This window comes from Neodiprion lecontei, chromosome 3 (genome assembly GCF_021901455.1).
Source record: "Neodiprion lecontei isolate iyNeoLeco1 chromosome 3, iyNeoLeco1.1, whole genome shotgun sequence".
Lineage (NCBI taxonomy): Eukaryota > Metazoa > Arthropoda > Insecta > Hymenoptera > Diprionidae > Neodiprion > Neodiprion lecontei.
In genome coordinates, this window is record NC_060262.1 from 8,999,507 (window position 1) to 9,020,582 (window position 21,076).

At 41.6% G+C, this 21,076-nt stretch overlaps 1 protein-coding gene across 1 annotated transcript; it reads right to left on the bottom strand.

Moving 5' to 3' along the window:
- Positions 1–18,407: 18,407 nt before the first annotated feature.
- On the bottom strand, positions 18,408–20,167 carry LOC124293252. Its single transcript, XM_046733463.1, has 2 exons — positions 18,833–20,167; positions 18,408–18,469 (listed from the first exon to the last, which is right to left on the bottom strand). Exon 1 carries the CDS (start codon positions 20,165–20,167, stop codon positions 18,833–18,835), a length of 1,335 nt encoding a protein of 444 aa, XP_046589419.1. The 3' UTR covers positions 18,408–18,469.
- Positions 20,168–21,076: the final 909 nt, after the last annotated feature.

Here is a 21,076-nt window from a genome sequence, read left to right on the forward strand (position 1 = left end):
ATTCACACAAAATGGCATCACAAGATGCAATCAAGAAACAATAAATATAATATTAATGACCGGAATCATGCAGCCACACGGCGGCTTACAGCAACTTTAACCGTGGACCATGATTCACGCAAAATCGATAAATATTACGAGAAAGAATAGAAATTGTGAGCAACTTCGTAACAGTACAATTCAAAGGCAAAAGCCTTACCTTAACGGTCGATCTCAGGCACACAAACTGATTTTAATTTAAATTATACTATAGAATAACAAAACTGGGAAGGAAAGGAAAAGAGAAGGAAAAGAATTTAGAAAGATAAAGGTACTCGGTAGGATAGACGGTAGAACGATAGCGGTAGGATAGACGGTAGAACGGTAGCTTAAAACGGTAGAGAGGTCGGGAGAGCAATTGGAAAATTGAATCTGTTCCTCAACAGGTCGAGCGTAGAATAGCAGGTCGTAGTTCAGCTCGCCGATCTCGCGGTTGTCGTGAGGTGATTCTTCTTCTTTGATTGGTCGCTTGACCCCCACCGCAAATAGGCCATCCCCCTGTGGCGAATATCGGTTACTGCGTGGTCGTACGTTTTCCAAAAATTACCGCTAGATGTTGTGCAATGTGCTGCTCGCGATTTCGTCGTTGACACCAACTCGTACGGTTTCATAGTCGCTCCAGTTTGCAGTCCAGGCTGCCTATCCTCGGGGACTTCTTTGACAGAGGCACGCACAGGGTGCCTCTCGGTCAAAGTTAGCGGGTGGAGAGTGACGCCTCATTGTTCACCTCCACCGGCTTTTGTACAGGCAGTAGCTAGCTGCCTGTACCTGAGGCCGTGCAGTCAGACGGTTGGCCAAACCGTGGACCACGACCCACACAATCGGTCCTCGTCGATAGGGAGGCGGCTAGTTCCTCTTTGAAGATCGATGCCCCCGGCCGCCGGGAGGATTTTTATCTCCCTGTTCACCGGCAGTCGAGGCGATACGGAAGGTTCGGATGGATGCTACCCCAGGTGTATATAAAGGTGCACCAAGGTAGCCAGTGTAGTCTGGTGAGACCGTCAGTAGGCGAAGTCGTCGAGAGCTGCAAACGGTAGATAGTGGTCCCTTGTTGATCGGGATCGTAGTCGTCCAAGTACCTTGTTAGCTTGCGCCGGAGCGCGAAATAAAGAATTTACAGAAAAGAATTAGTTAAAAGTAGATATTGCCTATTTTGTATCGAGTTCGTTTGGAGTACCCTGCTGAGGACGCGTAAATTAAAAATAATAGCGGTTGTGTGCCCTTGTGACGGGCGATTCTGAAACGCCACGTTACAACTCCCTCCCCCCAGGGGGAGACCGGGCAGGTCTTCTACCTAGGTAAAGTCACGAAGGCTCTTATTAGAAATCATGGAGGCTGACCCGTGAACTGACGAATAATTGAATTCGTTGTCCATTGACAACACTAGCAAAAAGAATTAACGGAAATTACGTAAGAGACGATAGAAATGGAAAACGCGTATGCTTCGGTAGTTTTTAACGTATGATAGTGTGCGTAAGTTAATAAAATCAGAAAAGTATGGTAAAAGATCACACAAAAGGCGAGTTAGGTAATTTTTGGCTTGTACAACCGAGCGGTGATTGTTGGTTTTTGCTTTTGGTTTAAAAGTTTGTGCCTTTACCTCAGTCAGTGACGGTTTTTGCGAGAAATCAGTTGATATAGAGGGTTGTTTAGAGTGATTACGAAACAGGTAACGTTGACGGAGTAAGTCAGAATCGGAGTTTTTTTTTTCACGGTAGCTTAAATCGATAGGAAGGACGTTAAATTTTCACGACAGCTCGGAACGGTAGAACTGAAGTAAAGTTTTGACGGTAGCTTAAATCGGTAGAAATGAAGTTACGCATTTGAGGATAAATCAAACGGTAGAAATAAAGTGGAATTTAGACAATGACTTGAACGGTGAAGGTAGAATTAAATTTTCCGATAGCTTAGCGTTGCGGAAATGAAGTTAGATCTTTACGGTAGGTTGACGGTAGCTGAAAACGGTAGATACGGTAGAATCGGTAGAATCGGTAGAAAGAGAAACGGTAGCTTAGAGAAATCGGTAGAGAGAAGAAAAAAAATGGGTTTAAATGAATTTAGTGAAAACTCGAAGGTCGAAATAGAATTTTGAATTAGATAGGCCGAAATAGAATTTAGAAAAGAAATTTAACCGAAGGGCACTTAAGGTGGCGGATCCTTAGGCTCCCGGCGTTGGTATGGGCCCGTAAGGTGAGCGCTGTCCGCCTTGCGGGGCCGGACCTGATACCGCTCCATAAAATCGAGCGCCCAACCGGCGCGGCACCGTGGACACTCGGCTTTGGTAAAACCGGGCTGCTTACAGCCGTAGCAGAACTTTCTTCGGGGCTTTGTGCATTGGCGTGCAAGGTGCCCCACCTCGTCGCAGTTGCAGCACGCTCGGGGGTCGCGTACCGCCGGGGCTGGTGCTGGGGCCGACGTGGATGGTGCGGGCGGTGGAACGGCTGCGGTCGGAGGTTCGTTGATGCGGACCTTCGGTGTAAAGCCGAAGTCCGGCGACTCGGCTCGTGATGCGCGTGGCCTAGTTGTGTCCGCTTTACTGGCCCCGGACTCAGCGAACCTGACGGTTCGTTTTGGTTTCGGGCCGGCTGATGGTGGCCGGATCAATTCTTCTTCCTGCATGCCGCTGTGTTCGGGAGAGGAAGTTAGGGAGGAGGAGGAGGAGTGAAGGGGAACGGTAGTATCGGGAGAGTCAGAAGAACGGGTGGAGTCGGGAGAGGCGGTGAAAGCGGTAGAGGGTTGGGGTTCGGTAGAGGAAGTAGAAGCGGTAGAAAAGGTGGTTAGGGGGGAAATCAGTGGGATGGTGACGGATGGATCGGTAGTGGGGTTCGGATGACGACAGCGGCAGCAGCAAGGCGGGCAGGCAACCGTCTCGCTTGGTAGGTCAGTCTGGACAGCCTGGTCCACGCCTTCAGGCATTTCCCGTATTGTTCCCCGGGCTGCTTGGGCCGATCTGAGTATTCGGTCGTCCTCCTCGGCCTCGATGTATGCCAGCCGGATCTCACGGGCGAGGTCCGGGCACCATACCGGCATGAATCGTATAAATTCAGCAAAAGGTTCCAGCCGACGCCAGCCGCGCAGGACGTATGCATGTGGAGGGGCCTCGTCTCCCATGATTTTGGGCTTGGTTTGGCTGTTGAGTTACGAAGGCTAAGTTTTATAGGTCTTTAGGTCTTTTACATGCACTTTTCCCACTACATTATTCCCATCTACTTGTTGTAGTTCAACCACCACCGGAGAGAGAAAACGGGAGATTCGGTAAGGTCCACTAAATTTTGGCGCCAGTTTGGCAGCAACGTGTTGAGTAGCAGACGACAGCGTGTGCTGTCGCTTTAACACAAGGTCGTTCACAGCGAAAGCTGGATCTCGCCGTCGGAGATCATAGTATCGCGCTTGTTTAGCGAAGGCGTCGTCAAGGTTTTCCGTGACCCAGTCCCTAAGTAGTTGGATATGTGTCATTCGCTCTGCCCATAATTTTGGAGGTGTGGGTTCTATCTCGATTTTGTCGGTAGCTGATCGTCGGTAGGAATTAATCGGTTCGGGTACACGGCTTAGATTTAGGAAAGCGGGACTTGTATTGAGTGAGGTATGGTGCGCGGTGTTGTACGCGAATCGGAAGTCTGGGAGGTGTCGGTCCCATTCTCGGTGATCGTCGTTCAAAAAGGTAACTATCATGGTCTTTGGAACGCGGTTAACCCTTTCGACCGGGTTGGCTTGTGGATGATACGGTGGTGTCGTGGTATGTTTTATGCTATGGGCTTCCGCAAGTTCCTTGATCGTACGGTTATTAAATTCCGTTCCATTATCCGTGAGCAATACCTGGGGAGTTCCCCACCTCGATAGTACTAAATCTTTGAACGTTTCACTAATCTTTTGTCCGGTAGCTTTTCTAAGGGGAGCGCATTCAATCCATTTGGTGAAGAGATCTTGCATTACCAGTACGTACGCAAAGCCAGATTTACTCGGGGGAAATGGTCCCATTATGTCGGCTGCTACGACGATCCACGGTTGTTCTACGATGCGCCTTCCCATTAAACCCGCGGGGGCAGCTTGGGTCACTTTACATTTTTGACAGGTATCGCATTTCCTCACGTATTCCGTAGCGGTATGGTACATCCCTGGCCAATAATAACGGGTAGCTAAACGGCGGTAGGTTTTCTCTATTCCCGGATGACCGGACTGAGGGTCATCGTGAGCTTCTTGTAAAACAGTTTCGCGTTGCTCTTCGGGTATGACTAATTTCCAGGCGTTTAAATCTTGTACTAACGTACCGATTAAAGGGTCCGTGCGTCGAACGTATAGGTTACCGGTTTCTATTTTCCAATCCGGGAACTTTCCGGGAGTGTTTTCGACGTCGCGTTTCCGGCGGTCGTACCAGGTTAGTTGATCTAGTATGATAGTGGCGGTAGCTTCATCGGCGGTAGAAAATGAATTTAAAGCAACATCAGGTTCCGGGATTCGGGAGAGTGCGTCCGGCACGTGATTCAAGGCGCCTTTACGGTATACGGTAGTGAAATCATAGCCAAGCAATTCAAGTGACCATCTAGCTAATCGACCGGTAGGATTCTTTCGTTTGTGAAGCCATTGGAGGCTGCTATGGTCGGTCACGACCGTGAAATGGTACCCTTCGATATACGGGCGGAATTTTCCGATTGCCCAGATAACGGCGAGGCATTCTAGTTCGGTCGCAGAGTACTTCCTTTCGGCATCCGATAGGGTTCTGCTCGCGTATGCGATCACGTGCTCTCCGTCTTGGTCGGTTTGAGTTAGAACGGCGCCTAGTCCGCAATTACTAGCATCAGTTGTGACGGGTTTTGAGTCCGCACGAATAACTTGGGGGGGGGGGGGGGAAGAGACAATTAGAGACGGGGCGGATGTAATAGGTAAAACTTGGTGTGTGTATTTGTGAAAAAGGGGTCGACTTAAACTAAGAAAGATACAAAAGGGTTGTAGACTTGAACGGGGGCTGATCACGCCTCAGCCCTTAGCGTTTCTTAATACTAACTTACAGGTACGCGCGCGGGGGGGAGGAGGAGTGTGGGAGCTGACGGGGAATGTGAGGTCGGAAGGGTTGGTATTGCGAGGGGAAGAGCAGATCGGCTGTAGAATGCAGGCTAACCTGGCGTCGTCGGCGTGTGTGTAGAATGGTGTGCGTGTGACGGTGGGTGTGTCGGGGTCTCTCTCTTTTGCTCTTTCTCTCTCTCTCTCTCTTTCTCTCCCTCTGCGCTTCTCGTGAACTTTTCTTCGGTGATGTGTTACTGCCTCGCAGGTCGTGGTCGTAATGCCGCTGGCGCTCGGCTCTGCCGAGCGTCGGTGGGCTTCGGTTACGTTCGGGTCTTTCCCGACGGGACGGGACTCACCCGTTCGGCTCTTCCCCGCGGGTTTGGGGTTTGTTATGACTTGCACTCTAGGTGCAACGTCACAAGATATTGAACAAAACATCTATTCATTTTTCCTTATTATTGTATTGTTTTTAATTGATTTATTTACACTGCAACCGTAATCTTCTTCGAGGAAATTCAAAAAGTCTATAGTCAGCTGTTTCTTCTCAGCATCATGTCGTTTGATGCAGTCACTTTTTAAAATAGCCCCAATTTTCTTCAAGCATGTTCCAAGTGCCGCAGCTGGAGCTGGAGTTTCATAAGTACCGTCTTCATCGCGGAATTTAGCCACTTTATTCACTGCTTTCAGAGCTGTATCATAAAATTTAGGATCATATAGAGATTGTAAATCCGTAATTTCTGGATCTACGTCTTTTAATGCTATCACAAACCGAGCAAGTAACCTCAATTGACTTCTTATCATTTTATCTTGATGTGGATGCTGGTATTTACGAGATAATTTGTTGCCAAATAATACAATTAGTCGATCATATCTAGCAATATGACTTTCAGTGTCATCTCTCAGTACGGGTAAAATTTTGTTGCTCATCTTGAAAGATGCTTCAGGGTGGTTAGGTTCAACAAGTTTTCTCCCCTCTATCAATATCGTTCGAGTATTGCCGCTCTTTGGATTTGCACAACGTTGATAATGATGACGAATATTGTTTTTAGCATAAAAACCTTTACATTTCGAGCATGGAACGAAGTCCTCACCAGCCTTCTTCATTTTTGCCTGAGGTCTTCGACAGACAAGTAACTTTCCATTATTTGTAGTGATATCTTTGTTATGTACCAAACTGCCTTTGTTTCGAAGCATAGTGATAAATTTTAGTCGCTAAGGGTTTTTTGCAGGTAAGTAACGGAATTTTTTCACTTCAGTTTCGTCACTGTGTACTCGTAGCAAATGTCGAGCAAATTTGGTTTGTATTTTACCACAGAAAATGCAATGATACAATTTTCCAGCCCCTTTAGAGCCGTTTGACGGATCTACGTTGAGATGGGCATCGTCACATCCGAAACTTGTACGGTTTGCAGATGAATTCAAGGTAGAATTTTGCGATGTATTATTTTCTTTAATTGCACTTCTATCATGAGAAGAGTTTGGTACTTCATTCTCGTTCAATTCAGGTTCCTCCTGTTCATCAGAGTCTGGTATTTCGTCAGTGTCGTATTCACTGTCACTCATCGGGACATATTGCGAGCTGTCATCTTCATCCTCGTCCTCACGATCATTTTCGCTTGTTTCATCTGGAGTAAAATGGGTAAGAAAAAATTATAAAGTCATATTTCGGAAAGTACCTACACATGTATACATGTGTACAATCGAATTAAACTTAATCAGAATAGTATTCTTTTTATACAAACAAAAATGTCCCTCTAATTTATGGATTCGTCCGCACTGGCAATAAGTTTCAGGCTCATGCAAAATGTTACCCGTTGAATGAATTCTAAGCTAAGGATATTCATATTTGAAATGGCGTAATGTGTGTGTTGATAATAATGTGTTTATTAAGCTGCTTTCAATATCATAAAAAATTTCCGTTTAGTGCAAAGCTTACAGGTACCTCTTGGGCATTGACCAGTGATGGTCAATCAATTCATCCTACGACAGAGCTAACAAATTACCTAATCATGACTACAAAAGCTTCCTTATTCAAGACAGTAGGTTCTTTCTGTTTCCACGAAGTTGGCAAGCCAAATATACCTCGAATACACTTTTTTTTATTTCAAACTGCAAGACCTCTCTCATATAATGGCTAGTAATCAATAGTACAGTATCACTCGACAAATAAGATATCCCACGAGTCTTACAAAAGGAATTTGAGTCTTGAATTTGTACATAAAATCTACACTACAAACTTTTTCAACAATTTTTGAAGCACCCAGTATAATAACCAAGGGAATAGTTTTCTAAATCTACGACTTGTAAGAAATTAAACAAAAGAAAATCACTGGTACACGGTCGCCACAGCAGAAAACAAATCAATAGCTGTTATGTGTAATTGGGCGATTAACTCAAAAACTGAGAACAAATTACTTGTTGGAATGATATTGAATTTGAACATTATATTGAGTAATCTCTCTTCAAAAGTGAAACATGAAACTTGGGCAGATTTGCTATCTGGCTTGTAATAAGCGCTTCACCCAACTGGCTCGCTATCGTTATGAGGTTTGTACTCGGTGGAGTAATACTCCTCAAATTGATTCTGGGAAGATTGGACGTGCTCAAACATTGATTAGAATATTATTTCTTGCGTTTGAACTCCCGGCCAACATGACAAAAATTGATTCAACTTCAATGACTGAATTCTTTCCCTTAAGAAAAAAATTTCTAGCTATACACAATGCAACCTTGATGCAGAAGTTTTTTCATCCTCACCTGTGTTTCCTGATGCTTTCTTATTCTGTTCCTCTTGAAGGGAGAATTCATTGACCTTCTCAGCAGGTTCTGCGTTTTCTGATTTCGCAGCCAACCCTAAGAGATATTCCTTATCGTCTGTAACAAAAAAAAAAAAAAAAATTCAGACCACTACTGAAATATATTAAAAAATAACTCCCAGTGACCAATACGGATCGATTTTCAGATTCAACACTTCTGACTAAGAAAATCAATTTTTAGCCATTTTTTAGCAAGCTTCACTGGGGCCTTTTTCACTAGGAAACCTTTATCAAAAATTTTATCTTAAATAATCGTCAACGTGGTGCGAGGTTTAGTCAGGTTACGACATTACAATTTTCAGTTATCAATAGATTAATTACAGACACGTGCTGTGTCAAATTATCACTAACTCTACTTAGCAAGGAAATCTGTAACGATTTGTAAAATTATCGTATACGAAATGTTGATCAGTTGTACTCACCGCCTGAAGAAATAACTTCTACTTCATATCTGGCCGAACGATATTTTACCGTACACGATGAACCCTGCCTACGAATGCCCTTCGTAGGGCAGACATCGTATGACCCGTCCGAATATTGGATTAAACTCAACATTTGCATTCGATTTCAAATCACAAGATCATTCGAAGATCGAACGGGTGCAACTGTGTGTGCACCAAACCACGCTTCTACCTTAAGTTTGAATCGCCAGCGTCTCCGAATCGCGGGCAACTTCAACCAAAGGAGAAAATTGTTGCAGCCGGTCGCCGCTACTGGACGCATGTGATTGGTCGGCCACTTTGTAGACGGATTTTGATTGGCTTTGAGATCAACGAGTAGGCAGCAGTTACAAAAGAAGGAAATTAAAATCAAAATGTTGAGTTTACTCAAATTATGCGGTAGAAGTTATTTCTTCAGGCGGTGAGTACAACTGATCAATATTTCGTGTACGATAATTTTACAGTTTGTTACAGATTTCCTTGCTAAGTAGAGTTAGTGATAATTTGACACAGCACGTATCTGTAATTAATCTATTGATAACTGAAAATTGTAGTAAGGTTTCCTTGTGCAAAAAGGCCCCAGTGAAGCTTGCTAAAAAATGGATAAAAATTGATTTTCTTAGTCAGAAGTGTTAAATCTGAAAATCGATCCGTATTGGTCACTGGGAGTTATTTTTTAATATATTTCAGTAGTGGTCTGAATTTTTTTTTTTTTTGAAGTTATACTTCTTTAGGCGCGTTATGAAAAACTGATGAGAGTGAAATTTCACGATGCGCGCGCATCACTGTAACACAAAACTGTAACACAAAATTAACAGGATGAAGTTGCCCACTCAACCGAATTCATGCGCGCGCATCACTGTAACACGAAATTAACAGGATGATGTTGCCCACTCAACCGAATTCATTAAGTCTCGAAAAAAAGCTAAATATTTATCCACATGGTTTTAGTTTTTACAGTCACAACACGTGTTTTACTTTCATACAAGTGCGAATTATATATGTGGCAGTAAAATATATTCAGTAGTGATTTATATTGAATATTTGGATTAATATTATTTACTATTTGTGAATATTGGTGAAAAAATTGTGCTAAAATACTTTTTCAAGTGCTCCAATATAATTGAGGTTAGTTATCCGTATGTATTATTTATTGATATAAATTAAAATATCATTATTTAATATAATTAATACTAAATATTATTAAATTATCAAATTTGAATATTTATTATTGGTTTTTTAATATTTACAAAATAAAGAAATAAATTTAATAGAACATTTAATAAAAAGCTCGTGACAAAAATTTAATAGATTATTTAAATATAATGTAAGACATCCGTTATATGTTTTATTGTTTTTTATTACATACTTCTTTTCTTTATCATTGTGTGACAGAAGATTTTGACATGTTGTGTATTTTTTAATGATGCCAAAGAAGTATAACTTCTCACGCGCGTACATAAGTACACGCACCCATTTTTTTTGTTACAGACGATAAGGAATATCTGTTAGGGTTGGCTGAGAAATCAGAAAACGCAGAACCTGCTGAGAAGGTCAATGAATTCTCCTCCCTTCAAGAGGAACAGAATAAGAAAGCATCAGGAAACACAGGTGAGGATGAAAAAACTTCTGCATCATGGTTGCATTGTGTATAGCTAGAAATTTTTTTCTTTACGGAAAGAATTCAGTCATTGAAGTTGAATCAATTTTTGTCATGTTGGCCGGGAGTTCAAACGCAAGAAATAATATTCTAATCAATGTTTGAGCACGTCCAATCTTCCCAGAATCAATTTGAGGAGTATTACTCCACCGAGTACAAACCTCATAACGATAGCGAGCCAGTTAGGTGAAGCACTTATTACAAGCCAGATAGCAAATCTGCCCAAGTTTCATGTTTCACTTTTGAAGAGAGATTACTCAATATAATGTTCAAATTCAATATCATTCCAACAAGTAATTTGTTTTCAGTTTTTGAGTTAATCTCCCAATTACACATAACAGCTATTGATTTGTTTTCTGCTGTGGCGACCGTGTACCAGTGATTTTCTTTTGTTTAATTTCTTACAAGTCGTAGATTTAGAAAACTATTCCCTTGGTTATTATACTGGGTGCTTCAAAAATTGTTGAAAAAGTTTGTAGTGTAGATTTTATGTACAATTCCAAGACTCAAATTCCTTTTGTAAGACTCGTGGGATATCTTATTTGTCGAGTGATACTGTACTATTGATTACTAGCCATTATATGAGAGAGGTCTTGCAGTTTGAAATAAAAAAAAGTGTATTCGAGGTATATTTGGCTTGCCAACTTCGTGGAAACAGAAAGAACCTACTGTCTTGAATAAGGAAGCTTTTGTAGTCATGATTAGGTAATTTGTTAGCTCTGTCGTAGGATGAATTGATTGACCATCACTGGTCAATGCCCAAGAGGTACCTGTAAGCTTTGCACTAAACGGAAATTTTTTATGATATTGAAAGCAGCTTAATAAACACATTATTATCAACACACACATTACGCCATTTCAAATATGAATATCCTTAGCTTAGAATTCATTCAACGGGTAACATTTTGCATGAGCCTGAAACTTATTGCCAGTGCGGACGAATCCATAAATTAGAGGGACATTTTTGTTTGTATAAAAAGAATACTATTCTGATTAAGTTTAATTCGATTGTACACATGTATACATGTGTAGGTACTTTCCGAAATATGACTTTATAATTTTTTCTTACCCATTTTACTCCAGATGAAACAAGCGAAAATGATCGTGAGGACGAGGATGAAGATGACAGCTCGCAATATGTCCCGATGAGTGACAGTGAATACGACACTGACGAAATACCAGACTCTGATGAACAGGAGGAACCTGAATTGAACGAGAATGAAGTACCAAACTCTTCTCATGATAGAAGTGCAATTAAAGAAAATAATACATCGCAAAATTCTACCTTGAATTCATCTGCAAACCGTACAAGTTTCGGATGTGACGATGCCCATCTCAACGTAGATCCGTCAAACGGCTCTAAAGGGGCTGGAAAATTGTATTATTGCATTTTCTGTGGTAAAAAACAAACCAAATTTGCTCGACATTTGCTACGAGTACACAGTGACGAAACTGAAGTAAAAAAATTCAGTTACTTACCTGCAAAAAACCCTGAGCGACTAAAATTTATCACTATGCTTCGAAACAAAGGCAGTTTGGTACTGTGACGTGGATTTTTCCCGCTCCTCGGTCACTCGGAGAAAATGACCGAGAACTTACCGCGTGCACAATAATTTGGCGTCCACGATGTACCCTGGATCTAAAACAATATCGCAAAGTTTTTGTTGGGCGCCTGGCGTGATTAACACGCCTCGAAATCATTAATACGCTATTCCTCGGGCATATGCTCGATAGCTCAGTACCGCGGAGAGGAGAGGGGTAATTTTTGGAGAGAGAGAGAGACACTCGAAATACACACGGTATTTAACAAAAGTAAAATAAAATCTTATATTTCACAATAGCGGTGATACAAAACAAAAAAAAAATATAATTCAAAAATCGCTCATCGCGAGTCTAAAACTAAACAGAAAATTACACGTAACCTACTCTATTTCTTACTCTAATGAGCTCGCGGCTCCCTAACTAAAAGGTCCCTCGACGATCACAAAATTCTCATACGCAGTTCTCAATTTGCAAATTCGCCATTTGTTCTCAATGGCGATTATTGCTCGAAACGAAACTAAAACTAATTATTCGACGGTGCGCCGTCTGGTCTCGCAACTAAAACACCATGCTCAAACTTCTCGTCTCAACTGCTGCGCAACGCAACGGCAATTTCGACTATACATCACCTAACCTCGACTAAACACTATCTTAACTAAACGTAAACTTAACTAAGCGCAAGCACCACTACATTTAACTTCAACTAAACACAAGCTCAAAGTAACGTAACTCAATTTACATTATCTTAACTAACGGGTACGGAACTCAATGCAGGCGCAACTAAACGTAACCTAAACTATACGCAATCGCAACGCATCCGAACTTAATTCTTTTCAAAATTCCCCAAAACGTTACCCGCTAATCCGAGCACTCCAATTCGGTACTTCCCGACCTACTCGAGAGGTGACACAAAAAAAAAACGATGACGCGGCTCGACCCGGTACGGCGAAATTCGGCTATACTTGGTTTCACTAACGAGAAAGATTCAACTAAAACCCGTGACTCTACTCAACTTTTTCAGAAACTCAAAATTTACTTTACTCTAACCCGCGTACTCAGGATACGGTCATCAAGCAAAAGAATCGGCAAAAGAATTTCGAGTACTTCTCTACAACGCAAATCCAAAACGGCTATCCGTTACTCGGCAAGCCTTCTCGCGATTCTGCTCGAAATTCAATCGCGGGGATAGAAGCAGCGCTTACCTTCTACATCCTTGCAACCCCCTTTCCATTCCCCTCTCGATTTTTGGGCGACTCCATTGCTTCGCGAACTCCCCCAAAACGTGACTACTAATCACGACCGCCAAAACTAGAGTGGTTTCATAAACCTACTACCTGCCGCAACACGGATCGGTGTTGACTTCTTGCCTGATGCCGTTGTAGCTCGAAAAATGAAAAAACAAAAAAAAAAACCTGAAATATCTTACGTTAGTCGCTAAGGTGTCCCCTCTCGTAGTTTCGGATGCGTGACTCTAGTCCTGGCGCTCTTTTTCAAAAACTTCGCGACTCAATTTCTGAAATTCCTAAATTTTTGGTTCCGCCCAGGGTTCAAGGAGCCCCTTGTAACGGGCATCAAAAATGCCACGTTACAACGTTGGGCGCCAATTTGTGACGTGGATTTTTCTGCACCTCGGTCACTCGGAGAAAATGACCGAGAACTTACCGCGTGCACAATAATTTGGCGTCCACGATGTCCCCTGAACCTGCAATAAGACCGCGAAATTTGTTGGGCGCCTGGCGTGGTCAACACGCCTCGAAATCGGTAATACGATATACCGCGACCATATGCTTGGTAGCTCAGTACCGCGGAGAGGGGAGGGGTAATTTTTGGGTAGAGAGAAATGCAACACAAGTAAGCCAACGCGTGATGTGGCCAAATCACTATTAAATTCCAATGATATATTTCTCGTCAGCGATATTACAAAAAAAAAATAAAAAAAAAAATAATAATAATACGACCGCGCAAGTCGTCCTTCGCGATTCCAAATACAATTTTCAAATTTAATCCAAAAGAAATAAGAAAGGGAGAGACAAACCAAATAAAAACAAAAAAAAACAAAGGTGAATAAATCTAGGAGACCTCTCCGGCCTACGTGCGCCAGTCGCCGTCTTAATAATACCCTAATTCGCAAAAAAAAAAACCAAAAACCAAAATCGGACTCGATGCGCTGCCCGCGATCGTCCTCGACTACGACGCTACTCGTCACTTGATTATGCACCGCTAAACAAAAACGTGATCTAGATCATACTCGACGCGCTAATCGCAATCGTGATTGAATCTAGCTAATATCTCATTTCTACGGGCGCTAGTCGCCACCTTACTGATGCACAAGCATCCGTAAACTAAATCAAAAAGACGTGACTCGACGCGCTAATCGCGACCAAATTAATCACTCTAGGAAGCTTTTCTAATCGCGCGAGTGTATAGCGTATTATGACGCATCCGAGCTCCAGTCGTAGTCCCTATTTCCCCAAAGTTCACCACCCTTTTTACGTACGCAGACTCGACGAGACCCCGTGCAGCGGAATTTGGCCGCACTTAATTTCACTCCGAAATTGTTCCCCACTCGAAACCGTGACTCGACGCGAGACTTTACAGGGATCCCCTTGACTCTACGCGTTATCGCGAAAACTCAGGCTACGGTCATCCTCAAGGAGATCGGCAAACAGATTTCGAGCGCTACTCTAACTCTAAGATCACGTGGGCCGACCGTTTATCAGTGTGCCAATTTAACTTGCGCTCGAAATATGCCCGCAAAGAATTATAAGCGCTTACCGCTCCGCAGCCACCCGAGGAACTCTCCTACTCCAGTTTCTGCCATGTCACACACAAGTCTCTATTTCTTTTTTTTTTTAATTTTTGCGCTACTCAACAGTCGCGAACTGTCGCCAGGACTCAAGTGACGAGTCCTGCACATCGGAGCCGCAATTCGAACATGCCCCGAACATAGGCGCCATCCATAGTCAAAATTTTCCCGATCGCATTGGGGTTCTCGTTACGCAATTCTTATAATCCAGCGTATCGCTATCGTTGAATTCCGCTGTCGCGGGGTGTTGATTGGCTGGCCAGTCTCGGGTACCCCGTAGCTTGGCAGTGGCGTGGTGATGACTTGGCGAGGGTACCTGTCGTCAGTTGGGCGACGGAGGGGGGGGCTACGGCTCGCCGGCCACCAACGGGAATCTCGTCCGCCTTGGATTCCCTCGCGGCAGAGCTCTCCATTGACGCTCTCTCCGTAGCCTCGTGCGAGGCCCTCCTTTCGTCGCGATCCGCCGCGATTGCCATCCAGTAACGTCGTTCGGATTTGCTGCCGATCCCCTGTCTGAAGCCGCATTTACTCCGGTAAATAACAAAGATATCACTATAAATAATGGAAAGTTACTTGTCTGTCGAAGACCTCAGGCAAAAATGAAGAAGGCTGGTAAGGACTTCGTACCATGCTCGAAATGTAAAGGTTTTTATGCTAAAAGCAATATTCGTCATCAATATCAACGTTGTGCAAATCGAAAGAGCGGCAATACTCGAACGATATTGATAGAGGGGAGAAAACTTGTTAAACGTAACCACCCTGAAGCATCTTTCAAGATGAGCAACAGAATTTTACCCGTACTGAGAGATGACACTGAAGTTGATATTGCTAGATATGATCGACTAATTGTATTATTTGGCAACAAATCATCTCGTAAATACCAGCATCCACATCAAGATAAAATGATAAGAAGTCAATTGAGGTTACTTGCTCGGTTTGTGATAGCTTTAAAAGACCTAGATCCAGAAATTACGGATTTGCAATCTCTGTATAATCCTAAATTTTATGATACAGCTCTGAAAGCAGTGAATAAAGTGGCTAAATTCCGCGATGAAGACGGTACTTATGAAACTCCAGCTCCAGCTGCGGCACTTGGAACATGCTTGAAGAAAATTGGGGCTATTCTAAAAAGTGACTGCATCAATCGACTTGATGCTGAGAAGAAACAGCTGACTATAGACTTTTTGAATTTACTCGAAGAAGATTACGGTTGCAGTGTAAATAAAACTGTTATAGAGATACAGTCCCAACAAAAAAGGCAAAAAAAGGTTGTTTTACCAAAAAAAGATGATATTGCTCTGTTACAAATATATTTAAAAAGACAAAGAGAAATTGCTAGAGAGCTTTTGGAAGTAAAGGTAACCAGAGACGCATGGATGTCATTAGCGGAGGCAACGCTCATCACAACTCAAGTTTTCAACCGTCGTAGGGCTGGTGAAATAGAAAGAATTACAATTGAAGATTTCAAGAATTACGTTCGCTTGAATAAAGATACAAATAAGGATTTGTTCGAATCTTTATGTGCTTCAGACAAGGAATACGCCGAACGATATGTTCGATTTTTCATTCGTGGAAAGCTTGATAGAACGGTACTCGTCATTTTGGACGTAGAATTACTGCAAGATTTCAATACCATGTTAGCGGAACGATCAAATGTTGGCGTAAACGATAAAAATCCATTTGTGTTCGGAACAAGCTCGGACAAGAAAGCTCACAAGCACCTGGATGCATGCAAACTCATGAGAGAATTTTCCAGCAAATGTGGAGCAGAAGATGCTGAAGCTTTGAGAGGAACAAAATTACGTAAGCACATGGCTACTGAATATGCCACTATAAACATATCAAAAAACACACTGGAAAATCTATGTGAACACTTGGGTCATCATGAAAAGATACACAAAACTATATATCGACAACCAATACCAAGTCGCGAACTCATCGATATATCAAAAATGTTGGAACACGCACAAGCACGGTCTAGTCATCACCAAAACGACAATTTTTACGACGAAAATGAGAGTGACCATGGTATGTAGAAACAAATAATTATTACCTACTTCAAATGTAACAACTGCGATTATATTGCTCAATTATTTATTTTCTTTGATTGGTATATTATTTCTATTTTCATTTTTTCTTCCTTCAGACATGACAAAAGGAAATGCCGCAGATGATTCGGATAACATCGAAAACATTAATAATTTGGATGACCTCAATGATGATAAAGATCAAAGTTTGTGTAGGAAAAGAAAAACTGAAGATCACGGATACCTAGCGAATCGTCGCTCTAGTGAGTATACAGCATTTTACACCAACTTCATCAACTCCAAGATCTCATTGTCTCGTATCTTAAATGCATTTTATAGTACCATTGCTTTGATTTTAAAATGCGGGATTCTAAGCAAAAACGACTAACTGTAAGAAGTGATAGAATAAAAAGGTACAAGTGAGTCTATGGTTGCCTTTCGTAGAAAACTAGATAAGCTTCATGTGTGATTTTTATACGAGATATTACTGGTTATGTACTCATCAGACGTCATTCCATGATCGTTTCGGCAATCTTGATTTGAATTTTCAGCATCACCATTTGAGAAAACAAAGCGCCGCAGATGGAGTTCAGATGAAATCCAGGCCGTTCTTGCTTCATTTGGTGAAGCAATAGAAAATTACATTGTACCACCCTTACCACATATTCGGAAGGAAATTAAAAAATACGATTGTTTACAAAATCGCAACGCTGTAACAGTAAAGGCTTGGATTGATAATAGAATACGAAAAAACCGAAGAACAACAGCCAATGATAGACAAAGTGGCCGAAGGAAGTGAAGGAGACCACACATCAGGTCACATCCTTGTAATGATTTAACGTTGCAATTCGAATTCCTTTTCGAGTGGGCAGCTGTTTGGGCAAAACATCTATTATTCAAAAATAATGTACCGCATTTCATAAGGAAATCTTCATTTTCAGTTTTTTTGAAAGCCATATTTTGTTTGCTAATTTTAATTGAACTTTCATAAGTGACTAATTATCCAATAACAATGATATTTCACGAGTTATCCTTTAAAACGTGATGCTCATTTTAATACCATTGGAAACTGTTTACTTCAATGATATCTGATAACAGATTTGATAGCTGATATATCGTGATAAAGACATGTACGTCGTTTTTAAAGTTTGTAAACCAAAGTTTAGTTTTTGTTTCTATAACCGAAAACTTAATTTTAACGTACTGTGATACTAGATATAATAATAAAAGAGTTCCTGTTCACACTACGTACTATTTATAGCAATCTTTTGGTGCATTACTTGATAAAAAAATTCTCTTCAACAACTATCTTTTTATATATGTGATTAATCTTGTTACTATTTTATGTGATCGTTTTTGTAAACATTGTTCAGAAGAACTTGGATGTTATTTGTCAGGAATATTGTATGCATGTATCGATTCGTATTGCAATTGTTATGTACAAGACATCACAAGTTCTCTTCTTTAACGATGTCCATGTTCACGCCATTATTTAATTTTGAGGTAAAAGAAACAGTTCAAGAAATATCAATTTATTTGTTTTATGTTTTCAACGATAGTCTACGTATTTTTTTTTCTTTTATGATTCACTTTTGTTTTTGGAAAAATAAAATATTTCAATTTTTTTTCTTCCGTATTATGTACACTGTAATCTGTACAAATTACAAATATCGATACGTATTCAGGGATTTGTATAGCACTATAGTCTTACTGAGTATTTTCAGGCCAATAGGCTTACAGAAGCTAATATTTACTGTTATTTCTATACCTTTGAATAAAATAAAAAGAGTGGCTAAAGGTTCCACAATTGCTTGAAATATTTTTCCTTTTATTAACCTTGTGAGTTTTCTCCTTTCCTATGGGCATTATACTTGTAAATCCAAATAAACTTCACTGCTATGTTCTAATCGATGAGGAATTATTTTTCATGTCAAGGTTGTAAGGGACAACACCACTGTGACCCCCTGTTTTTGTTGCCGTTTTTCAAGAATTTTTTTTTGTGGGGAAAAAAAAGAGATATTTCCAAAATTTTTTTAAAATTTTCACGCCCCATGCTGGCGCTGGGGAAGCTCCCGCGTCAGGTGCCGTTGCTTCTGCAGTGATTCGCGGCACGCAGCAGAACTGTCTTCAAAGTCGATCTGAAAAAAAATACCGAGTGTTTTCGTTAATAATATGATATTTTGAAGAGAAGTACATAGGGATTTGAAAAAATATTGATTTTTAAAAAATTGGGACGCTTTTGAAATTTAAAGTCGATTTTCGAGCAAAATTTCTCGTCGAAAAAAGCCTATAATTTATTTATCTATTGAGATATCGAAAAAATCCTACGTACTTCTTCAGATAATCTAGTTTTATTGATGCAGTCCAAATTTGAAGTCGATCGGATAAGAATTGCTCGAGTTCTACTGCGTGCCGCACTCAAAAAAGTGGTTTTGAGAAAAACGCGTTCAAAGCTTGAAGTTCGTTTTTATGCGATAAATTGAAAAAAAAAAATTTCTTACCTAGTCAGCGATTCCGGCACCATATAGCTGGCCTTCAAGAAGCAAATCACGGTCTCCAGCAACTTTTCTCGAACTTGTAGAGGCTCTCCTTGCCTCTTTTGCAGCATCCGTGAGCGAGCGCTCCGCCTGCTCGATCCGTGCTGCGTCGGTTTCAACGCAGAAATTGAAACAATTTGGGCCGATGGTTACCCCCAACGTCTCCAAAACTTTCATGAGGCTTCTCAGGCCATCGTTGAATAATAATACCGAGATATCAGCGGCAATATCGATGATTTTTTTTCCCCCGGACTGACACTTGGAGGCTATTGCCCAAACCGATTTGTTGAAGCTCTCGTTGTTGTTTTGGGTAAAGCCGCCCAAACAACGCTGCAGCAAATCGTCTCTGCTCAAATTTTCATATACTGGCGTAATTGCCTCCAATACTTCCTTAGGAAGAGGCGGCTTATGGCGATATTCAGAAATATTTCCGCTTGCAACCGCTCGCTGCCACGAACACCACGACTCGGCTCCCTTTGGGCAATCGTCATGTTGTGGCTTACTATCTGTGGATATTTTATGCTTGATAGTTGCCCAAATATCCTTCCTCATTTTTTCAACATCATCGCTGTTCCTCCGAATAGCCAAGCCGTAATATGTGCTCAACTCGTCGATCAATTTTCCAGTGAGCTTTCCTCTGCCAGACGATCCTTTTTGTTTTTTCACGATTTCGCGGAGGCGAGTCCCCATGCGTTTTTGGACATGATCGATGCACTCTTTTTGTTTTATCTCGAAACCATTGTATGGATCGCTATTCGATATGCCCAAAAACGTTTTGGAATCGCCGTCACCAATATAATATTTATATTTTATGCCATAGAGCTCTTCAGACCGTTGAAACATTTCGACAGCTGAGTCGACTTCCATTTTTCCGGTGGAGCCGCTATGGTTCGCCTGGCACTCATCGTCGTGGGTACTTTTCCATTCCCAGTACTCCGCGGTGCCTTCTTTTGCTTCCCAATGCTGGCAAGCTTTGCAATATTTCGATTTCACAACAACGTCGATCACTTTTTTAGTGTACCAGCCGATAAGCGATGTTATGCCGAATAGCGAACTGAAACCGCGCTTTCGCCACGATCCATCGCCTGAAACGATAATTCCGTCCTCCATCCCATTTTCCAACGAAATTCTCTTCTCTTCAAGTGCAGCCTTTTTTTTGCTCACTGCGCTCACAGCTTGAGTGGCAATCGAAATCGAATTTACGATTCGATCGTAGAAGGATTGAAATATGGGGCGCGGTAGGTCCATAAATGCACAAAACTTCATCAGGCCATTCAAACCGACGCCAAGAAGACGCATACTGAACACGATCCGACGATTTATTTCGTATGCATTGTCAATCATAGGACACGAATTAATTTGCACATTTTCACAATGGCCGCAATCGACCTCGATTTTGAATCCGAGTCCGCGCAAACTTTTTTCAGTGAACTTTATATCGTGATCACACACTTTGCACTTCACTAACGTCGATATAATGTTCAATGCATTAAAGAGGTGTACTATACGATAACCAAAATCGTTAGTAACACCGATCTCTAAATCGTCCGACGATTTTAACTTTTTCGCCGACGTGCTCACATTCTCTGCAGAACGATTTTCAGAGCTATAACGGTTCGGAGGTTTTCGATTCGAAATTTTCGATCGAGACCTCGTCGGATAGCTCCGTTTCGTACCCTTTTTCCCCGCGTACACTTTCTCGTTATTCATTTCGATGTTAAAAGAATAATTTTGAGCGTTCGATATTTGTAAACGAAACGATTCGGAGCGTTTAGATGCGAATAGCGTGGTTTCTATTCGTAAACTGTCGCTGTGACGCTATCCCTATACCTGCCTTGACAATTTCTCAACTATTGCCACCTATATCTTATTTCGAAACGAAATTTATGACCATAGTCGGCTTTTGTGAAGGGAGACAAAAGAATACTAGCCGACCGGTTGAGACCCGCACCTGGCTGAGGCGGCGCGGGACCCCGAGCGTCACGGAGCGCTGCACCGCTCCACAAAATATTCAATATCTCCGAAAATAATTATTTTTTCGACCTGCAACCAACGGCATTCGATTCCTAAATGTATTCTAGATTTTCCTAGACGGTTTTCAAAAAATCGATTTTTTGAAGCTGTTACAGTGGTGTTGTCCCTTACGACCTATTGAGTAATTTATTTTCATGTTTATTGATTTCCAAATTTTGTTTTTCAGGCAGACAT